The sequence below is a fragment of the Sus scrofa genome, chromosome 8 (genome assembly GCF_054392235.1).
Source record: "Sus scrofa isolate SSC_HxYL_T2T_F1_AM1 chromosome 8, Sscrofa_HxYL_maternal_Yorkshire_Landrace_v2.0, whole genome shotgun sequence".
Classification (NCBI taxonomy): domain Eukaryota; kingdom Metazoa; phylum Chordata; class Mammalia; order Artiodactyla; family Suidae; genus Sus; species Sus scrofa.
In genome coordinates this window covers 119673010-119692435 of record NC_139390.1, presented here as the reverse complement: position 1 = coordinate 119692435, position 19426 = coordinate 119673010, and the positions used below count along the sequence as shown (strand labels likewise).

At 37.2% G+C, this 19426-nt stretch overlaps 1 protein-coding gene across 50 annotated transcripts in view; it reads right to left on the bottom strand.

Annotated features, from left to right (window-relative positions):
* The window catches only part of COL25A1 (collagen type XXV alpha 1 chain), a 456561-nt gene that overhangs the window by 111374 nt on the left and 325761 nt on the right, over window positions 1–19426 (bottom strand). For all 50 annotated transcript variants that reach the window (XR_014813225.1, XR_014813215.1, XR_014813219.1 and 47 more), the window contains 2 exons: window positions 3486–3512; window positions 1730–1774 (listed from right to left, as the gene is read on the bottom strand). Coding sequence is in view for 32 of the 50 variants with exons in the window: in XM_084973255.1 (XP_084829381.1) it covers window positions 1730–1774; window positions 3486–3512 (72 nt within the window). In the remaining 18 variants the exon portion in view is untranslated. The remainder of the gene's footprint in view (window positions 1–1729; window positions 1775–3485; window positions 3513–19426) is intronic.

Here is a 19426-nt window from a genome sequence, read left to right as displayed (position 1 = left end):
GAAAAAGCAAAACATTTAACCTTAGGCTTTTAAATTTTGTTTCCCACCAAATGTTTAAAATCACATTTATCTGTATTTTGCCCTTTCTAAATATTATCTTGAGTTATGTAATTTTTCAATTCATTGTAGAATGAACATACTTTCAAATTTTTGCTAATGTTTCCCTCCATGATCTGCAATGTTCTAAAGAGAAAGTTAATCTTCTGTCTTTACCAGGAGTTGTGAAGCAAATGGACATTTATGAAGTAAAACGGTTTTCCATTTTACTAAGTGGAAAAGAAAACAGGGCTGGGACATGGACATTTAACTACTTTTGATTGTCCAAATTGTCATTCGTGGATTACAGGCTACCAAAAGACCTAATTGAGAACACTAATTTCGCTTGGGACTTGAGGAATGCTGGAAATAGTCTCTTAGGACACAGATCAATCCATTTTCCAGAGTTTCACTAAAATGAGATGAAGGAAAAGTTTAACAGTAATATCAAACCGGCTTGTAAGGGCTTCATACCTATTCCCTCATTTAATCCTCACATTATCCTTATTAGGTAGGAATTGTTATTGCCTCCCTTTCACAGAAGAGGAAACTGAGGCCAGAGAATTCAAGGACTTTGCCAAAATTCACACAGTCTCTAAGTGGCGGACCCATACTCTTAGCCACGTAGTAGGTTTAAATTTATATTTTATTTTATTTTTTTAATTTCCAGCCCTTGGCATGAACCTGAGCCACAGCAGTGACAATGCCAAGTCCTTACACTATGCCACCAGAGAACTCTTTAAATTGTTATTGTTCATGTCTCAAAGGAGAAGAAAAGATGAACGAGGTGGAAGAGATCATGAGGAAGTGTTTTCTGTCCATGAGGGTTGGGCTCCTTATGATTTCAGAATTCAATTTAGAGTGCATGGATTTAAAGTCCTCTGGGAAGACAAACTGATGAGTCACAGGATTTCAAAGGGCCAGTCCTGAAGCTCTAAGGGAGACAGGAAAGTTCCTAGCTCAGCTCTCTGGCTCCCAGTAGACTGGCCCAGAGAGTGGCTTTGGGAGCTGCCGCAGTGGCTTTCCTGGTATCTGTAGAGGTTCCAGATTGAAAAGCCAATCAGCAGTGTTGGGGAACACAGAATATCAGACCTACCTGTGGGATAAAGCTAGATGCTTCGCCCAACTGGTAAGTAGGTTACAGGAATAAATGTACACAAACATATGTCGACGTAGAGCTGTGGGCTTTTTTCCCTTCATTATTAATAACAGTACAATGAAAGTGTGCTACCAGAGCTTAACGAGTCTATATAACTCCTAATTTTGCTTAACAGTGAAAGGAACCTGCTTCTGAATTTACAGGATTCCAATACAGTCCCTCTGTAGGAATAACTTTTGTTAATGAAAGAAATAATACATATTATTCTGCCATAACAAGAATAAGCCAGAGTGCATTTTGTTCATCACAACTAATGTTAAACACAGCATTTTTCTTAACCCAAGTATATTTATGTGAAAGATATAGTTGTATCTCATACATAGCAAAATAAAATGGAAAATTTTCTGAGTTTCTATTTAACGCATTACTTTTAAAATTAAACTAATTTCATCATTTACACCATAATTTTCCTATGTTCCAAAGTATATGTAATGTTTTTATGTGTATAAACTTATCACCAACATTACTGACAAGAATAATTTTGTGATTTTTTTTAATCTAATGATTGAAAGCAGTACAGTCTATAGAACTCACCCTTTGCCCATTCATCCCTGGAATTCCAGGTGCTCCAACAGAACCCTAAGGAAACACATGATTAAATTAAATTGATATAATCACAAACTATTTCAATTTATATTGTATTAGTTATATCAGCCATAACTTTATCTTGCTAAACATGTCTGGGAGGCTGTGTTTTTCAGATCCTATCCACTGTGTTTATATATACAATAATGTAAACAGATTCATGAAGCTTTTCCAGAAACCAGGAAGTTAAATTTAACCATGTTTCTAAAAATCTACTTAACCTTAATATGATTTTAAAGATTTTCACATCATGTGTTGAGATCCATAGCTATCAGAAGGCCACATGCCTCTGAATTTGGGTGCTTTTTCTCTGGGCCACAGATCATATCTGAGCTGCAGTTTCAACCTATGTCACAGCTGCTGCAACGCTGGATCTTTAACCCACTGTGCCAGCTGGGGATGGAAGCTGCGTCCTGGTGCTTCAGAGACACCGCCAATCCTGCTGCAGCAGGAACTCCAAGAGTGCCTCTTAAATGACTCCCTCCACATACCACATCTTTAGGTTCTGGAAAAACCATTTTTAACTAGAATGTGGTTATTTTTTGTTTAGCATCAGAAAACAGATTTTTCTTAATAGATGTATGCTATTAAAATTCTTTAATAATAATGGGAAAAAATTAAAATGGTAATTATAAATATAAAACTGCTCTAAAAAATCATCTACTAAAAATCTAGTCCTTAAATGCAAACCAAACTGATAGCAAGTTCCGTAGTGCTTTGTCAGTGATTATATTGAGTGGGTCATTAAAAGACTTCCCGAAGCTTGAGGCAGTAATTTTATACTGGTCGCGTGTGGATTAGGGTAGCTTTACAATTTCACACCATGCTTAATAGAGACATTATTGAGAAGGACAAAGTGTTCCTATACACAAGTTGTCTCCCAATGCATTGGCTTCTACTGAGTTTGTGAGATTATGTTTCAACAGATGCCACATGCCCAGGCTTGAGGGATAAGAAGTCTCTATCTTTGATGGATTCCAAAGATAAAGAATAATCACTTTTCCACCTGTTGCAATACAATTGTTTTCTTTAGTTTTCTGCAGGTTAAATTTTTTTTTTGTTCCCCTTATGGGGTGAGGGGTGTGATGGGGATTGGGGCCTTGGTGATATTTTGTTGGCAAAGGGCCAGCTACCTGCGATTGATATATTTACTACTATAGTATCGATGTAATTTTCAAAGTGCTAGACCCTCTCCGTCAGAATGTCTTGGTCAATTCTGATGGCTCTGGATAACGTAGAAATGACCATCAGGAAACCACTTCTCAGGTTACCTTAGCAAAGGAAGCCACAATCGGCCACTTAAATAGAGCCACCAAGCAACAAGTATATCCTTTGTTCCGGTCTAGTTAAGAGTCATTTGACAAATACATACTTGTTCAAGGCCATGCATTCAATTTTCTATGTCATATGACCCTTCACATTCTAAGTTTTGTCACAATGTTTTACCAGTATCTGAATTAAAAGCTTAATAACCTACAAATTTGGCAGACAACTTAAAAAGAATCTGTTCTGGATTTACTGGGTTTTCTATAATGAAGTTGATTGGATTCTAATGGCTCACATTAGGTGACTGTATTTTTAGAAAGCAGAATGCACAAACCAGACTGCTTTGGCATGGCTTACAGTAGCTAATTCCGTCCACTTCTCAGGCTAGCCACTAGGCAATGAGAGTATAATTACTTTCACAGTATTGTTTATACTCTACCTTTTGTCCTGGAGGCCCCAGAGGACCCTAAAAAAAGAAAAGCAATTCAATTAACATAATATTGTAACCATTTAAACTTGAGTGACCAATTAAAACTGTCCTATTCTATAAGGTTCTCTTTGCCATGTTGAAATATGCTGATGTTTTGTACATCAAGGAAAGTGAAAATTTTCGGTTGGGAATACAACAAAATACAATGGGTCTTTTTTTCTTTCTTGTTCTCCTTTGAAGAACATTAAGCATATGAAATGGGATTCTGATTTTTCCCTAAAAAAAGAATCACAACATTATAAATCAACTAGACTTCAATTTTTTTTTTTAAAAGAAAGAATCTTGGCTGTTCCAGCATAGCTGGTTCTTCAAATACCTGCAAATTTATCACATCAATCTCATTTAGAAGGCTAGAGATGTTGCTACTAGAAGCATTTAAAATGCACTGCAGTTCCCAGCACACCGACATGTTCCACGACTTCTGTATCTGCAAAATGTCAGTAAGTAGATTTGCAAAGGAAATAATCCAATGGCATTACAAAAAAAATGTGTTTTGCTCTATTCTTCTTTATATGAAAATGTGGCCAAATGACCTGCATGAAAAACTTGTTGGCACCTAGTGTGCATCAGACAAGGGAACAAAAGATGCTGGCAGCTGTTGCACAAGCTATGACACTGGGACAAGGGGGAGAAGAACTGTAATATTTAGGAATGAATGGAAATATTTACATTTAAAATGGAAATGTGGCAGTTCTGGGCTTTAGCAGTTTTTTGGACCACAAAATCAGTGTTTGGATTCTGTTGGCTTTATTTAGAGCAAAGCATGCTTTGGGATGGCAGAAAAGAACACAAAGAGATCTATACTTCTGACTTTGGAGGTCTCTTTTTAAAGAAAAATATTAAGCACTTTTCTTCCAATGCTTTCAAAAACACTTCTAATTTCAATTTGTTTTAATGCAGTTTTACATATTCTATCATTCCATGTAAAAACTCTTTATTCCATTAAACTTAATTAAGAGCTAGCTAATTTTCAATGTGTGATATTTCAGTATCTTACACTAGACACTAAAATGAAATAAAGCACTAGAGTGGTAATGAGAGGAAGAATCAGTCATGCATAATTTTTTTAATTAAAAATACACAATGTTTAGGAACATTCAGAGACTTTGTTCCTCATAAATTATTTTGTAATCCTTGCAGGAAGACTAACAATTTCCTCTTATAATCAGCTTTAGCTTATTGAAAGTACACTGTGCAGTATCACTCATATATTCTTTTTTTTTTTGATGTAGGATGTAGTTTTATTGACTCAATGACAATGAATGCAAGGAGATTGAATGTTGAATGTATGAAAAATGTAATACGGGCCTACAAGTCTAGGAACTGAAAGAAAGCAAACTTCTATCTTTTTTCCTTTTTATCACAAAACATTTAAAACATAACAAAGGATAAGAAGAGTAATATAAGGTACACCGTGTATGTAACACTTGTTACTATTTTGCCATATATATTCCTTTTGGATTTATTCAACCAATCCCCACCCCACCCCCCCTTTTTTTTGGCAGCTCCAAGGTATATGAGTTCCTGGGGCCAGGGATCAGATCTGAGCCTCAGTTTCGACCTATGCTGCAGTTGTGGCAACGCCAGCATCCTTGAACCCACTATGCCGGGCTGGGGATTGAATTTATGTCCTGCTGCAGAAACTATGCTAATCCCATTGCACCAGAGCAGGTACTCCACCAACCACCTTTTTTTCCCTAACAACTGTGCTAGGTGTCAAATCAGAGCTCCAGCTGCTGGTCTGTACCGCAGCCACAGCAATGCCAAGTCCCAGCTGTGTCTGCGACCTACACTGCTGCTCATGGGGAAGCCTGATCCTTTAAGTCATTGAATGAAGCCAGGGATTAAACCCACATCCTCATGGATACTAGTCGGGTTCTTAACCTACTTACCACATTGGGAACTCCCACCAACCACATTCTTAATGAGCTTGTTATCTCATATACCTTCATGGTCTGACTTCACTTACCTTGCTCTTTCTATTTAAAATTGTCCTTGTTTAAGATTTTGCAGAGAAAACAGAGACTCTCAGGTATAAATTCCCCCAACATCCCATCTCTCATTAATTCGAACCCATCTGGCCCTCCTGACTATATCAGAGGAAGAAGATGCTCTCCTCCCAGGCAGGGTGAATGCATCCTGGAGACTCTGGAATCCATCCTGGCCTCCGCCCTCAGGGATCCTTCTCAATCAGTTATCCTTGCATCTGTATCACAGCCTCCCACTCGCTCGCTCTCCACTAGTTCCTTCCTCTTAGCACATAAACATGTTTAATCATTTCCTCATTCAGGTAAGTTGTTAGGGAAGTGAATGTTAATGCTAAGTAAAGGCAGAATTTGAAAGTTGTCATGATATGAGATCTGAGCATGAAGAAAAGGCTTGGGTTTTATCACTGTCTATGATTCCATTTTTCCAAGCGTCTCCAGAGTATTTCACTTCTTAAAATGTTGATGTTAGAGAGGAAATCATATAACAAAAAGTAGATTAATTCAGTGTTTAGGCCGAGAATGTATATGTTCAATTCAGAAAGGTTTGTTTCCTATTATACACCTAACAGCCACTTGAAAAAATATTGTTCATTAAATTGGACGTTGTTTTACATTGATGTATAACAACATCAATGGAAGGGAATATTTCAAATGAAAATAAGAGCAAATTTTAAATCAAATGTTTTAACTAGAGATGAACACATCCAGGATTTTCTAATGTGGTCTTTGTTTCATGATCAGAGTAAGTCGGAGATTTAGAAAGACTACTCACAGCTCTGAAATCTGTGAAACTATATTAGTTGTATATTTTAACACAATATTTAAAAAAAATCAGAGGATGGCTAAAAAAATAAAAAATATTTTTCTCACTGTTAGAAAATCAGTGCCATTTTTGCCAAACTCCAAAAATAAAAGCAGTTTTTAAGACACAATATTAATTTTGAATTGTGATACATGTCTTAAGATTATTCATAACTATGTTGCCTAGGATATATTTTCAGCTACCAAAAATGTGCATATACTTCTTTGATCTCACTGGCAGGAAAAATGGTAACCAGCTGAAGATAGTGTCATCCTTTAGTAGAAACATTAAAAAAAAAAAAAAAAAAGGAATAGGGAAAAACGCAGTGTTTAATAGGAGGCACAGTCTATGTTTGAATAAGTATAGACAGACAGACAGACACACACCCCCAACAGCTTTTTGTTTGTTTGTTTTTTGCTTTTTAGGGCTGCGCCTGTGGCATATGGAAGTTCCCAGGCTAGGGGTCAAATTGGAGCTAGAGCCACCAGCCTACACCACAGCCATGGCAATGCCTGATCCTTAACCCAGTGAGCAAGGCCAGGGATTGAACCTGTATTCTCAAGGATACCAGCCAGATTTGTTACTGCTGAGCCATCATGGGAACTCCCCAAACAGCTTTTTAAATAATCAATAATGTTTCACTTATATGTGTATTTTTTTGAGTATCTACTTAAGATGTCTACTTTTGAGTAGTTTTGTGGTTTCTCATACTATACAAATTTATAAAGCAATGGGCAAATACCACAGAACCTTTGACTGACTTATCTAATCTTTCTTAAACTTACTTATGTTCTCAGCTTGAATAATGACCTGGATGAAGAATGTCATAAGTGCATTATTCACTCATCAAGCTAGTGCTTCTTATTATTCCTAAAATTAAAAGCAATTATTCTAATATCCTAAGATTTCTAAAATAATTCCATTATTATTATCCCCATGTCTTAAAAAGTTGAATCAAATAGTTTTTCAAACAAAAGAGTCAATCCTTTTAGTCCATTTTATCAGACAATGAATTGTTTCTTTCTTAGGTATTTTCTTGGTGGGCACTTTTATATTTGCATATACTTGGTATACAACTAATTTAGATGAGAATAATCTAGTCTCTTTTATTTTCTGTAATCATTTCTTTGTACACGTCTCAAGATTGAAAACTGTGTCACACATAGAACCTCAACATACTAAATTATATTTGTTTAAATTTAACTTGGAGAAGTGTTGAACTATAATTTGAACCTTTAACTCATTTCAGTATAGACTCTGGGTGATGTAAAACATATTAACTTTTTTCATTAAAGGATTTTGCATAATGTACGTAAACTTTATTCAAAAAATAGGAACCAGGTGAGCCACTGAGAAATTACAAGTGTGGAGCAACAACATCATTTATCTGCAGATAAAAGTAAGTTTTCATGATCTTTCAGAAAGGACCATGAAGAGCTATGAAAAAGTTCAAAGTTCAAAGTTATAAGCAAGAAATTATACAGTGCTCAGTTTTTCTTTCCTGCTTTCCCCACCCCGCTAGATTCCACTTTTAAAGACTGTATAAAATATTATATGGACTATGACAAGCAAGTACATTAAAGAAATACGATCATCTCCATTTAGGGATTGCCTTTACCACGGGCCTGTTAGTCGGGTCTGAGTGTGATCCTTTATGCCTCCTGCTCTGGGTGAACCAGAAACTGTACTTACTCAAGAACATGTCTCTGGTCTGGCCCTCTTCTTCAGCTGCACTGCTCTGCTCTTGTTCAAACCTCTACTCTTTCACCTAAACTAATGTGACACCCTCTTAAAAGCCACTGTGTTTTTAGTCTTCAATCCTTTTTGCATAGTGCTGCTTGAGGGAGCTAACAGGATTACGGGTTCATACTTTTCCTCAGCTGAAAAAGCCTTCCATGGCTTTTCAAGGGATAAAAGCCCAAGCTTTTGTAATAGTTGTAGTTGCCCCATAAGCCTTGCTTTCACATCTCTGTACCTCTGACTGTCTCTTCTTTTAATGGGTGTTTTTTTCCTATGTCCTCTTTCCCCAACTGGTTCCATAATTCAGAGCTTGGTGCCCCAACCTTGAGGCTAGGTCCTCTTCTTTTGTTGGCCAAAGCACCCCTGTGAGAACACTTCTTTCCCAAAAGTTACCGATGGTGTTGTGATTCTCGGGTTACTTTTTCTTCACCCTAAAAGCCTTTTATCATGCACAGTATCTGGCACAGTAATTGCTCAGGGAATCCTTTCTGTTTACGCATGATATTTATCCACTTTAGCATTTTTTGAATGCCCACTGAGTGTTAGGCAATGTCTAGGCACTGGGGATACAGTAGTCACTAAAATTAATAAAAACGCATGCCCTCCTGGTCTTCACTGTGTGGTGAATGGAGAAAGATAGTAAAAAATAAACAAATAAAATATAAAGTTGTGTCGGGTGGGAAGTGTCAAAGCAAACAGGGGAATAGGGATTGGAGATGTAGATGTGGTGGGATTTTAAATTCGGGGTGTCAGTAAGGGTCTCAGGGATAAAGTGGTTCTTGGGTAGAGCTCTGAAAGAGGTCAGGCAGAGAGCCCTGCATATAGAAGGAGGAAGAATGTTCCAGGCAAGGGGACAGCAAGTACAAGCCCAAGAGGTGGGCATATGCTAAGTGTGTTCAAAGAACACTGAGGAGGCAACAGGCAGGTGTAGAAGATGGGGATATGGAGAGGGATGGGGGAGCATATTTGTATGGCCTGGTAGCTGCTTATAAGCACAATGGCACTTACTTTAAGTTTGATGAAAATTATAGGCATGAATAATGAACACAGAGAGTAAACCAAGTTTTTCCTTATACCTTAGACAATAGTGTCTCATGATAAGAATAACAAGATTTCTTACTCACATTCACCTGAGTCTTTCTAATGTTACCGACCTATTCTGTAGATTATTTCTAAGTGTAAGAATGAGTGGAGGAATCCATTCAGTTCATGGATTCTATATTAAAACAGCAAAACCAAAATCATCTTGTTTAAGTGGTCTCATTGACATGGAGAGTGCCATGGATGTGGATAAGTCTAAGGTCTCTAATGCACTTCGGAAAGCCAACACATAAACGGTAGGGAGAATTATTAACCCATGCTAACCTTCAAAGCAGGCAGTTAAACAGATATTTCTATAACTATTACCCATTGGCTGCACTTTCCAGTTTGTAAACATAACATGTTTTTAATTTAAAAAGTCTTTTGCTTGATAGATTATGGAATGGACAAAAATAATGAATTTTTCTGACACTACCGATGTTAGCACAAATTTGATTGAGGTATTAATTACTTAAACAGGATGCAGAGTTTCTAAATGATGTGCTTTGGGATGCCTCTTGGGAGGTGTTTAAAGCAACTCCTGGTTGCCTGCTATTAGGAAATGATGTTCTGTGTGAGCAGGGGGCGGACATAGTTCCTGTTCTGTCCCTGATGGCTAACAGTAAAATCTGAAGCTCTGAAAGCTGCTGGTCATTCCTGGATTCAAGAATATACAACCAGCTTCTGTAATAAAAAACCCAGAGACCAAAAAAGAGGTGGTCCATCTGTGACAGGGAGAATAAATGCCCAAATCTATTAAGACATTTAAAATTATTTCCTTTTTGAGTTAAAAATTTTCCATGATTTAATAAAAGTTAGGCCAAATGAAGAAAATACTTTTTAAAGTCTGTTTCCATGAGGAAAAATGATAACACACATAATCTAACTTATTGGAGTCATAAAATGTTAGCATCAGACATTCTCAAGGGTTTGGTCCAACATACTTTAATTATAACTTTTTGAAAACTATTAACCTGGTCACGAGATCAGAAAACACATAAACTTGGCTTATAAAAAGTAAAAGGAAATTTGAAATAAATAATGGAGATTTGTCTTACGAAGGATTCATTTAAGATGTACTTATATAAAATTCCATGTTCTCCTCCGATGTTTAATGAAGAAAGGTCAAGAAACATAAACTCTAGCCACTATTATATGTATGTCTGGAGTATAATTCAAGTGATGCTTTACAAGATTCAGATTTCATAGCTTAAGTGTGTGGAAATGACAAACTAGAAACTATCGGGAAATGTTTAGAATACAGGAGAGCGTGCTGACATGTTTTCAGTGTAAAAGCCAATGATTTAGTCGAACTGGGTATGAAGGAACACAGCACAAACAAGAAAAGAGCAAGACAGCTGAGATGGGAGAACCTCATCTCTTGTTTCGTGTCTTCCATGGACTCTGTCTTCAGTCACACTGAATCTTTTCTTATTTTCCCAAGCGGTCTCCCAGTAGTCTTCACAAAAAGGTCTTAATCATTCATCGAGACTCAGGGGCCATAACTCACACCCTTTGTGAACCATATCCCATGCACCCAGACGGGGCTTGTTTTTGTCCTCCGGATTCCTCTTGCACATTTTATTTTAGCTAGCTCTATTTTAATATATTTACATATTTATGAAGTCCATGACTAGGCAGCAAATTCTTCAGGTGGCATATTTTACATCCACAGCACCTAGGTCACTGCCTGGCAAACAAATCATTATTGACCACACTGAAACAACGAATTAATGAAAATTATTAAATTTCATTTACCGTATTTCCTCCATTGTTTTACCACTCAAAACTATCATACTTTTTTGTTTTTTTTGGCCACACCTGTGACACGTAGAAATTCCCGGCTTAGGGATTGGATCTGAGTTGCAGCTGTGACCTATGCCATAGCTGTGGCAATGCTGGATCCTCTACCCACTTTGCCACTGCGGGCACTCCAAACTATCATACTTCTAATCACTGGACAGAATTCCCAATTTTTTTTTTTTTTTTTTTTTGGTCTTTTTGCCTTTTTTTGGGCCGCTCTCCCTCAGCATATGGAGGTTCCCAGGCTAGGGGTCTAATCGGAGCTGTAGCCGCCGGCCTACGCCAGAGCCACAGCAACGCAGGATCCGAGCCGCGTCTGCAACCTACACCACAGCTCACGGCAACGCCGGATCGTTTAACCCACTGAGCAAGGGCAGGGATCGAACCCGCAACCTCATGGTTCCTAGTCGGATTCGTTAACCACTGCGCCACGACGGGAACTCCAGAATTCCCAATTTTGAGGCAGTTGTTTCTAAGTATTCAGGATTTTTTTTTGTTTCAATAGTACCACTCTATAATTTCTATTATTTCTATTATTCTATTCTATTTCTATTATTCTATTATATTAATAGAATTATATTTCTATTATTCTATTATTTGGAGAAGTTCCTCTAAAACAGGTCTCCTTTAGAGCCTATCAATAAGATGACATGTTATTATATTAATTCATGAATACTTGATGAAAAAAGTTTTAAATGCAGTTAATTATTTTTTTAAAAGAATAAATTCTTTTGGACTTTATCTCATGTGCTGCCTTTGAGAAAAAATATTAAACCCAGATGATTCACTTGTTGGTGTTTCTCAGTCATGATGCTCTGACCTCTTTAATGGAGGTCTCTTAATGCTTAAGATATTAAAGAAGCTATACATTTTTCTCACCACTTGACAAAACCAGGACCCAAGACTATTAAATATTGAACATAAACTACTGCCAGCAGATTAAAGACAGAGCTAGGTATTTGAGAATCTATATTCTGATTAGGTCCCTAAACAAACACTCTTATCACCTCTCACCAGCTATCTAGGGCTGAAATAGCTCTCTCCATTCCTTCTAAATATTTAATAAATTGTTTCTCAATGTTGCATCCAAAATGGAAACAATCCAGAAAGAAAGAAAAATTAACAGGCTTCCTCTGCCCTCTGTGATTAAGCATACTTCCCTAGAGCACCATAAGGGAAACAAATTTGTGGTTTATGAAGGCTTCTCACCCTACACTGCACTCAGTGTTAAAAAAAAAAAATTCTATTGAGAAAAGTGTAAATGCTTTTCCTATTTTAAATTAACAATGAGGAGAAACACTGACTGCTAAAATTTAAATATCCTTTGACCAGCAGAAGGGAGACTTAAATTTAGGAGTATAATACATATTTATCTACTATTCAGATCTGTTTTCTATCTAGATTGGCTCTATCCAATAGAACTTTCTGGAATAATGGAAAGAGTCTCTATTACTCAATTCAGTGCTATTGAGCACTTGAAATGTGGCCAGTGCAACTGTTAGGAACTGGATTTTAAATTTTATTTGATTTTGTTTAATTTCAGTTTAAATGTCCACACATGGCTATGGTTGTGACATCAGAAAGTGCAGAAATTGTGATCTAATGTAAAATGCCCTAAGACTGTGAACTGGATTCTACCCTGCTTCTGCCACAGACTACTTTGAGGGCTTGATCAAGTTATTTATTCACTCTGACGCTGTTTCTTTATCTGTGAAGTGATTAACTAAATGATTCCTAAGTTTTTTTCCAAATTTTCTTCTATAATTAAAAAATAGCCACAGAGTTTAACCAAAAATCGACATAGTTACCTTTCTACTGTCCTCATGAGTCAGTCCTTTAGTTACACCATGGATATTCATGAACACACATACACTTCAGGTAATCTATATGAATGAACATATATGCAAAAGAAAAAGTAGTTTTGTAGTTGGACTTATCCTGCCGCTGGTGTGCAATGATACCAGGTGAGAGAAAAATATAAACAAGCTTTCCTCACATTAGTACCTGATTTATTGATTCACTGATTCCTATCATTCAGTCATTCTGTTTTTTGAATATCCTAAGTACCAAGAACATTGTTTTTCTTTTTAGGGCCATGATTGCAGCACACGGAAGTTCCCAGGCTATGGGTTGAATCAGAGCTGCAGCTGCCGGCCTATGCCACAGCCACAGCGATGCGGGATCCCAGCGGTGTCCGTGAGCTATGCTACAGCTCCTTAACCCACTGAGCAAGGCCAGGGATCAAACCTGCATCCTCATACATACTAGTTGGGTTTGTTACCACTGAGCCACAATGGGAACGCCAACCAAACACAATTATCATATGATCTGATAAATACTGTAGAGGAGGGGAGAAGATAGCCTCTAACTTAGCTTGGGGGAGTATGAACATCTGTGAGTGAGTGTGTGTGAAGTTTTCTCAAAGAATATGACCAAAGCAAAGTCTATATTTTTAAGAGTCCATTCAGACACATGGCCTGGGACTGCCCTTTGCCCAGGCAAGAGGGCTCTTGGGTTGGGGCCCAGACTTCAGAGCGCTCTTCCTTGGCTGCACTCCTCCTCCTTGGGTGGCCCATCCCTGACCTTAGGCTGTGCTTTGGGTACTTGGAACCCTGGAATTCTCCAGCCCAGTGACTGGTGCTCACTTCAAGAACTGTGAATTGCCTCTTGCCCAGGTCTGTTCTTGTGAAGGTGAACCACACCATGATAATAAACTGGGAAACAGGGCAAAGAGGTGGGTATTCTGAGGTGTGTGGATAGAATTTTATCCTGTGAGCATCCCAAATGTCTAGACGTGAGGGCCCGAGTCTCCTAAAGATGCGTTTTGGAGGTAGGTAAGAGAAAGTGAGGGAGCGGGCCTCAGCCCATTTGGAAAGCCAAATATTCCAAGCTCTGGACAAAAGCACCAAGCAGGTCAGAAAGGCAGTGTGGTGGGGCATTTACATGTACTTCATGGACAATCAGATTAACTGAGGATAATAAAGCATGAGAATGGTTGCTAAGGCATCCCAGCAGGCCGTGTGCGTAGCTGAAGTCATGCCGTTTTACCAAAAAAGATTTCGTTGTTCAAATCTAGTCTAATAACTAAATATCCTAAGATGATTTGGGTCATTTCGCTTATTTGTGATCTGAGGTTTTTGTTTTCTCCACCAGATTAAAATCACTACGGGAAGCCTGCTGTTGTTTCCTATGTCTGCCATCCTGCTGATCAACGTAGTTGGCAGAGCAAATTACAATTAAGTAAAATGGCAAGTTTTGTTAAATCTGTGGGGTAGCTGTGCATTATAACTAAATGTTACAGTAAATCTTCACATATTGGTTAATTCAATTGTATTTTAAATGAAGCAGAAGCAATTATTTATGCTTATGTTATTAGCTAACATCAAATACATTATATTCGCTTGACCCAACTGTATCAAATGTGTTTGCAGACAAAATTAAAATGAACTAAAAAATATCTATAACTTCTTTGGATACAATCCAAATTTCACTTTAAGGAACAATAACAGAAAACTTTTTCTGAGTTTTGAACTCTCAGACACTACCAGGAGCCAATGAATAACATTTTATTTTTTTTATTTTTTGTCTTTTTAGGGCCTCCCCCATGACATATGGAGGTTCTCAGACTACGGGTCGAATCTAGACTGTAGCTGCTGGCCTCACCACAGCCACAACAACACAGGATCTGAGCTGCACCTGCAATCTACACCACAGCTCACGGCAATGCTAGATCCTTAACCAACTGAGGCTAGGGATTGAACCTGCATCCTCATGGGTGCTAGTCAGATTCACTTCCACTGAGCCATGATGAGAATGCCACATTTTAAGTACTCCTATAATTCAGAAAGAAATGAATGGATACATTATGGAGTTTGCATACGTTTGGGGGCAGGGAGAGAAAGGAAGAGTTTCAGAGTAGGGAAAGTGATATGGTCTATGAAACCTTAGTTATGGACACTTTGGACAAAAAAATAATTTCTAGGAAACTGGGACCAGTTGGTATATTGAATATACATTATTTATCTTTTGTGCTTTTGAGAACTTCTACTACATTTATCAAAGAAACAGTAAGAATAACAAAAGAAAAGATGCCTTCAAAAATACTATTTTAATAATGATTTAAACTTCTGAAGAACTAAAAAATAGAGATCACTCGTGTTGGGGTTCAGAACTTGAGTGTTTCTGACTGTGGTCAGTTCTTGGTTTGATTCTTAAGTCTAGTTTCATAAGCCAGAGTGGTTCTCTCCTTATTTAGATGCAGTCCAATTAATTTTAGCTCAAGATTCTGCCTTTTGAAATCTCCTCCAGAACTTCTTGGAAAACCCAAAGGTCTTGTTTGCAGAATAGATGCACAGCAGTGTTAAATAAATGTAGAACTGCTTAAGGGGCAGGACTTCTGTTTTATTCTAACAGAGATGCTGTTAATCTTCAGATGACTATTTTTTCAATATAAAATATATCGCCTGGATTATGAAAACTAATTCCCCACCCAACACACTCATAAACAGTTTTGTACGAGCTAATTTTAGATCATTCCTAGCTTTTTCATTTCATCATTAGAGTTATTTTAAATTTTTAAAAATTTCCCAGTGCCTCTCAGGATCCTCATATAAGTAAATAGTCCTCCATAACGCAAACCAACAGATGTAATGGGTTTTGCATACTGTCAAAAAGATGAGAGATGGTGTTTATTATCCTCCCTTGTTTGAATAACGGATGGGATGGGGTGTGTTATGAAAAGCTGATAACGTAAGATGAGGTGATATATAGAAGGCCGAAAACAAGGACAGCCACAAACAGGACAAAAGGAATAAGGTGAATTATCAATCACAGTGTTTTACATATTTTAATTTAATTGATAATTGCACTGTTGTTAGCCCTTACGTCTCATAGAGTGGACTTTCTATATGCCAAGTTACATCATCTGACTTTTTTTTCTTTTTCTTTTCTTTTTCTTTTTTTTTCTTTTTAGGGCCTCATCCATGACGTATGGAAGTTCCCAGGCTAGGGGTTGATTCAGAGCTGTATCTATATGGGATCCAAGCCACGTCTGCAGCCTATACCACAGCTCACTGCAACACTGGAACCTTAACCCACTGAGTGAGGCCAGGGATTGAACCTGTGTCGTCATGGATATGAGTCAGATTTTTTAGTGCTGAGCCATGATGGAAACGCCCCTGAGCTTTTTTTTTTTTTTTTTCTTTTTCTTTTTTTTTTTAAACACTACTTCTTATTTATGGAAGTCTTTATTCCATAAAGCATTTTCATATTTTTATTATTTGCTTCCCACCATATCCTAGTGAGATACATAGACTAGGAATTATTGGCTACATTTTATAGATCAGTAAAAAGGATCACAGTCTATAGTCATATACTCCTAAGTTGTTCTGAGGCCAGAGTTACTGGTACAATGTACTTTTCTTTCTACCAGACTTTGAATCAAAACACACACACACACGTGTAATATTTTAAAGAAGAAAGGAAAATGTCCAAGGAAGTTTTTTTCCTCATTAATGCTGCTATTGTATCTCCAGTATCTTCTGTCTTTGAGATGGGTTAAAAAATACAGGTCCTATTTAAGTTAATAAAAATAAGTAGTGATTTTTTTAAATGATAGTTTTAAAAATAATAGAAATATTTCCCTTTAAGCAAATATAAGATATAAAAAATTCAGTTTGCTGGAAACAGGAATTAGGGGATTATGTTGCTTTACAAAACTCTGAATAGGATTGCTTTACATAGCAAAATTTCCCAGCACATTTAAGGTACACTGATTTATGAAAATCTGATTCATATAGAACTTTACAGGAATACATCTGTTATATAAATCCATGCTCACCTGTAATTTACTCTAGAGGGAACAACTGAGTGATAATAATAACATACTCATACAGTTCTTCATTATATATTTTAAAGTGCTTTCTCCTAATTTATTGCATTTTTCTCTGGCAACCTTATAAGGGAGGCAAAGAGGGTATTATTATCCTTTCTCTACAGATGAAAAATTGAGAGGTTAAGTGACTTGCCCAAGGTCAGACAGACTATTCATTCATTTGGTGCTCTTTGAGTGATGTAGTTTTAACAGGGTAGTCAAGGAAGTAAGGTTCTTCCTCTTAATTTTTTTTTTTTAACCAGCTGTGAAGGCCATTAAAACAGAGGTGGATGATCTCACAAATATAATGTGAACGAAAGAAGCCAGACACAAAACTTACATACCGTATGATTCTATTAATATAAAATTCAAATGCAGGCAAAATTAACCTATGTTGGTAGAAGGCAGAAGAGGGGGATGGTGACTGGATAGGTAAAGGGGGGTGTCTAGGATATGATAACATCCTATTTCTTGATCTAATTTGTGGTCACACAGTTATGCTTATGGTGAAAATTCACTGATGTGTATACTTATGATTTGCCTGGTTTTAAAATATGCATTATGCAAGTTTTCTTTTAAAAATAATTGTACACCTTTAAGAACAGTACAGTGCATTTTAGAAGGTCACTACATGACACACATCCTTTGAAGACTTGTGATTTAAGTTGAGTTTCTTAGCTGCATTTTTTGAAATGAGAATATGAGCTAAATGAAGAGTTTAATGAGAGAAAAAAGGTTTAGAGAAAAAAAATCTCCAGGATCATCTTGATCTGAAAATTTCCTATATGCATTGGGAGATTGGAACAAATTAAAACAATGCCCTAATTCCTTTAGGACTAGGTGGAACATTTATATTTAATGACATAGAGCGAGGAATTGTAGGGAAATGGGATTAAGTTGATATTCACCAAGTGTATTCTAGATTGTGCATATGAATTTGCAGAAGATAGGATTATAACTTTAAAAATATCCACTTTTACCACGCACAACAGCCAACTAATCTATGACAAAGGAGGCAAGAATATACAATGGAGAAAGGACAGCTTGTTCAATAAGTGGTGCTGGGAAAACTGGACAGCCACATGGAAAAGAATGAAATTAGAACACTCTCTACACCATACACAAAAATAAACTCAAAGTGGATTCAAGACCTAGATATAAGACCAGACACTATAAAACTCTTAGAGGAAAACATAGGCCAAACACTCTCTGACATAAATGATAGCAACATCTTCTCAGATCCACCTCTTAAGAGTATTGACAATAAAAACAAAAATAAACAAATGGGACCTACTCAAACTTCAAAGTTTCTGCAAAGCAAAGGAAACCCTAAACAAAATGAAAAGACAACACACAGAATGGGAGAAAATCTCTGCAAGTGAATCCACTGACAAGGGATTAATCTCCAAAATTTACAAACACCTTCTGCAGCTCCATACCAAAAAAACAAACAACCCCATCAAAAAATGGGCAGAAGGTCTAAACAGACAGTTCTCCAAAGACATACAGATGGCCAAAAAACACATGAAAAGATGTTCAACATCACTCATTATTAGAGAAATGCAAATCAAAACCACTATGAGGTACCACCTTATACCAGCCAGAATGGCCATCATCAAAAAGTCTACAAACAGTAAGTGCTGGAGAGGGTGTGGGAAAAAAGGAACTCTAGTACACTGTTGGTGGGATTGTAAATTGGTACAACCACTGTGGAAAACAGTATGGAGATTCTTCAGAAAACTGAAAATAGAACTACCATTCGATCCAGCAATCCAACTCCTGGGCATCTATCCAGAGAAAACCATGACTCAAAAAGACACATGCACTATGATGTTCATTGCAGCACTCTTTGCAATAGCCAAGACATGAAAACAACCTAAATGTCCATTGACAGAGGAGTGGATCAAGAAGATGTGGTACATAGACACAATGGAATATTACTCAGCCGTTAAAATGAACGAAATATCAGCATTTTTAACAACATGGATGGACCTAGAAATTATCATGCTAAGTGAAGTCAGCCACACAATGAGACACCAACATCCAATGCTTTCACTGACATGTGGAATCTGCAAAAAGGACAGACTGAACTTTGCAGAACAGATGCTGACTCACAGACATTGAAAAACTTATGGTCTCTGGAAGAGACAGTTTGGGGGGTGGGGGGTATGTGCTTGGGTTGTGGGATGGAAATCCTGTAAAATTGGATGGTTATGATCATTATACAACTACAGATATGATAAACTCATTTGAGTAATAAAAAAATAAATAAATAGATAAAAATATCCACTTTTTATTTTAGAACTTTGCATATCAGGATGCTGCACTGGGTATCAGGGCAGCAAGCCAATGGCAATGATAAAAATCTGATCAGGCTCTGCATACCTGGGGGGCAAACATGGGCTCCTGGGACTCCCAAGTAGCTTGTAATGCAAGAGTATATGGCAGGGGGCAGGAATTATGTTTTGATTATTATCCATGACAGAAATTACAGGTGCATTCAATTGCTTAAAGAGATTTCAAAACTTACATGGTAGTTTTCCAAAAATCCTTTACCTCTTGTGCTCCTATAACCCTGTGAGCTAATGCTGCACTTGTATGCAGA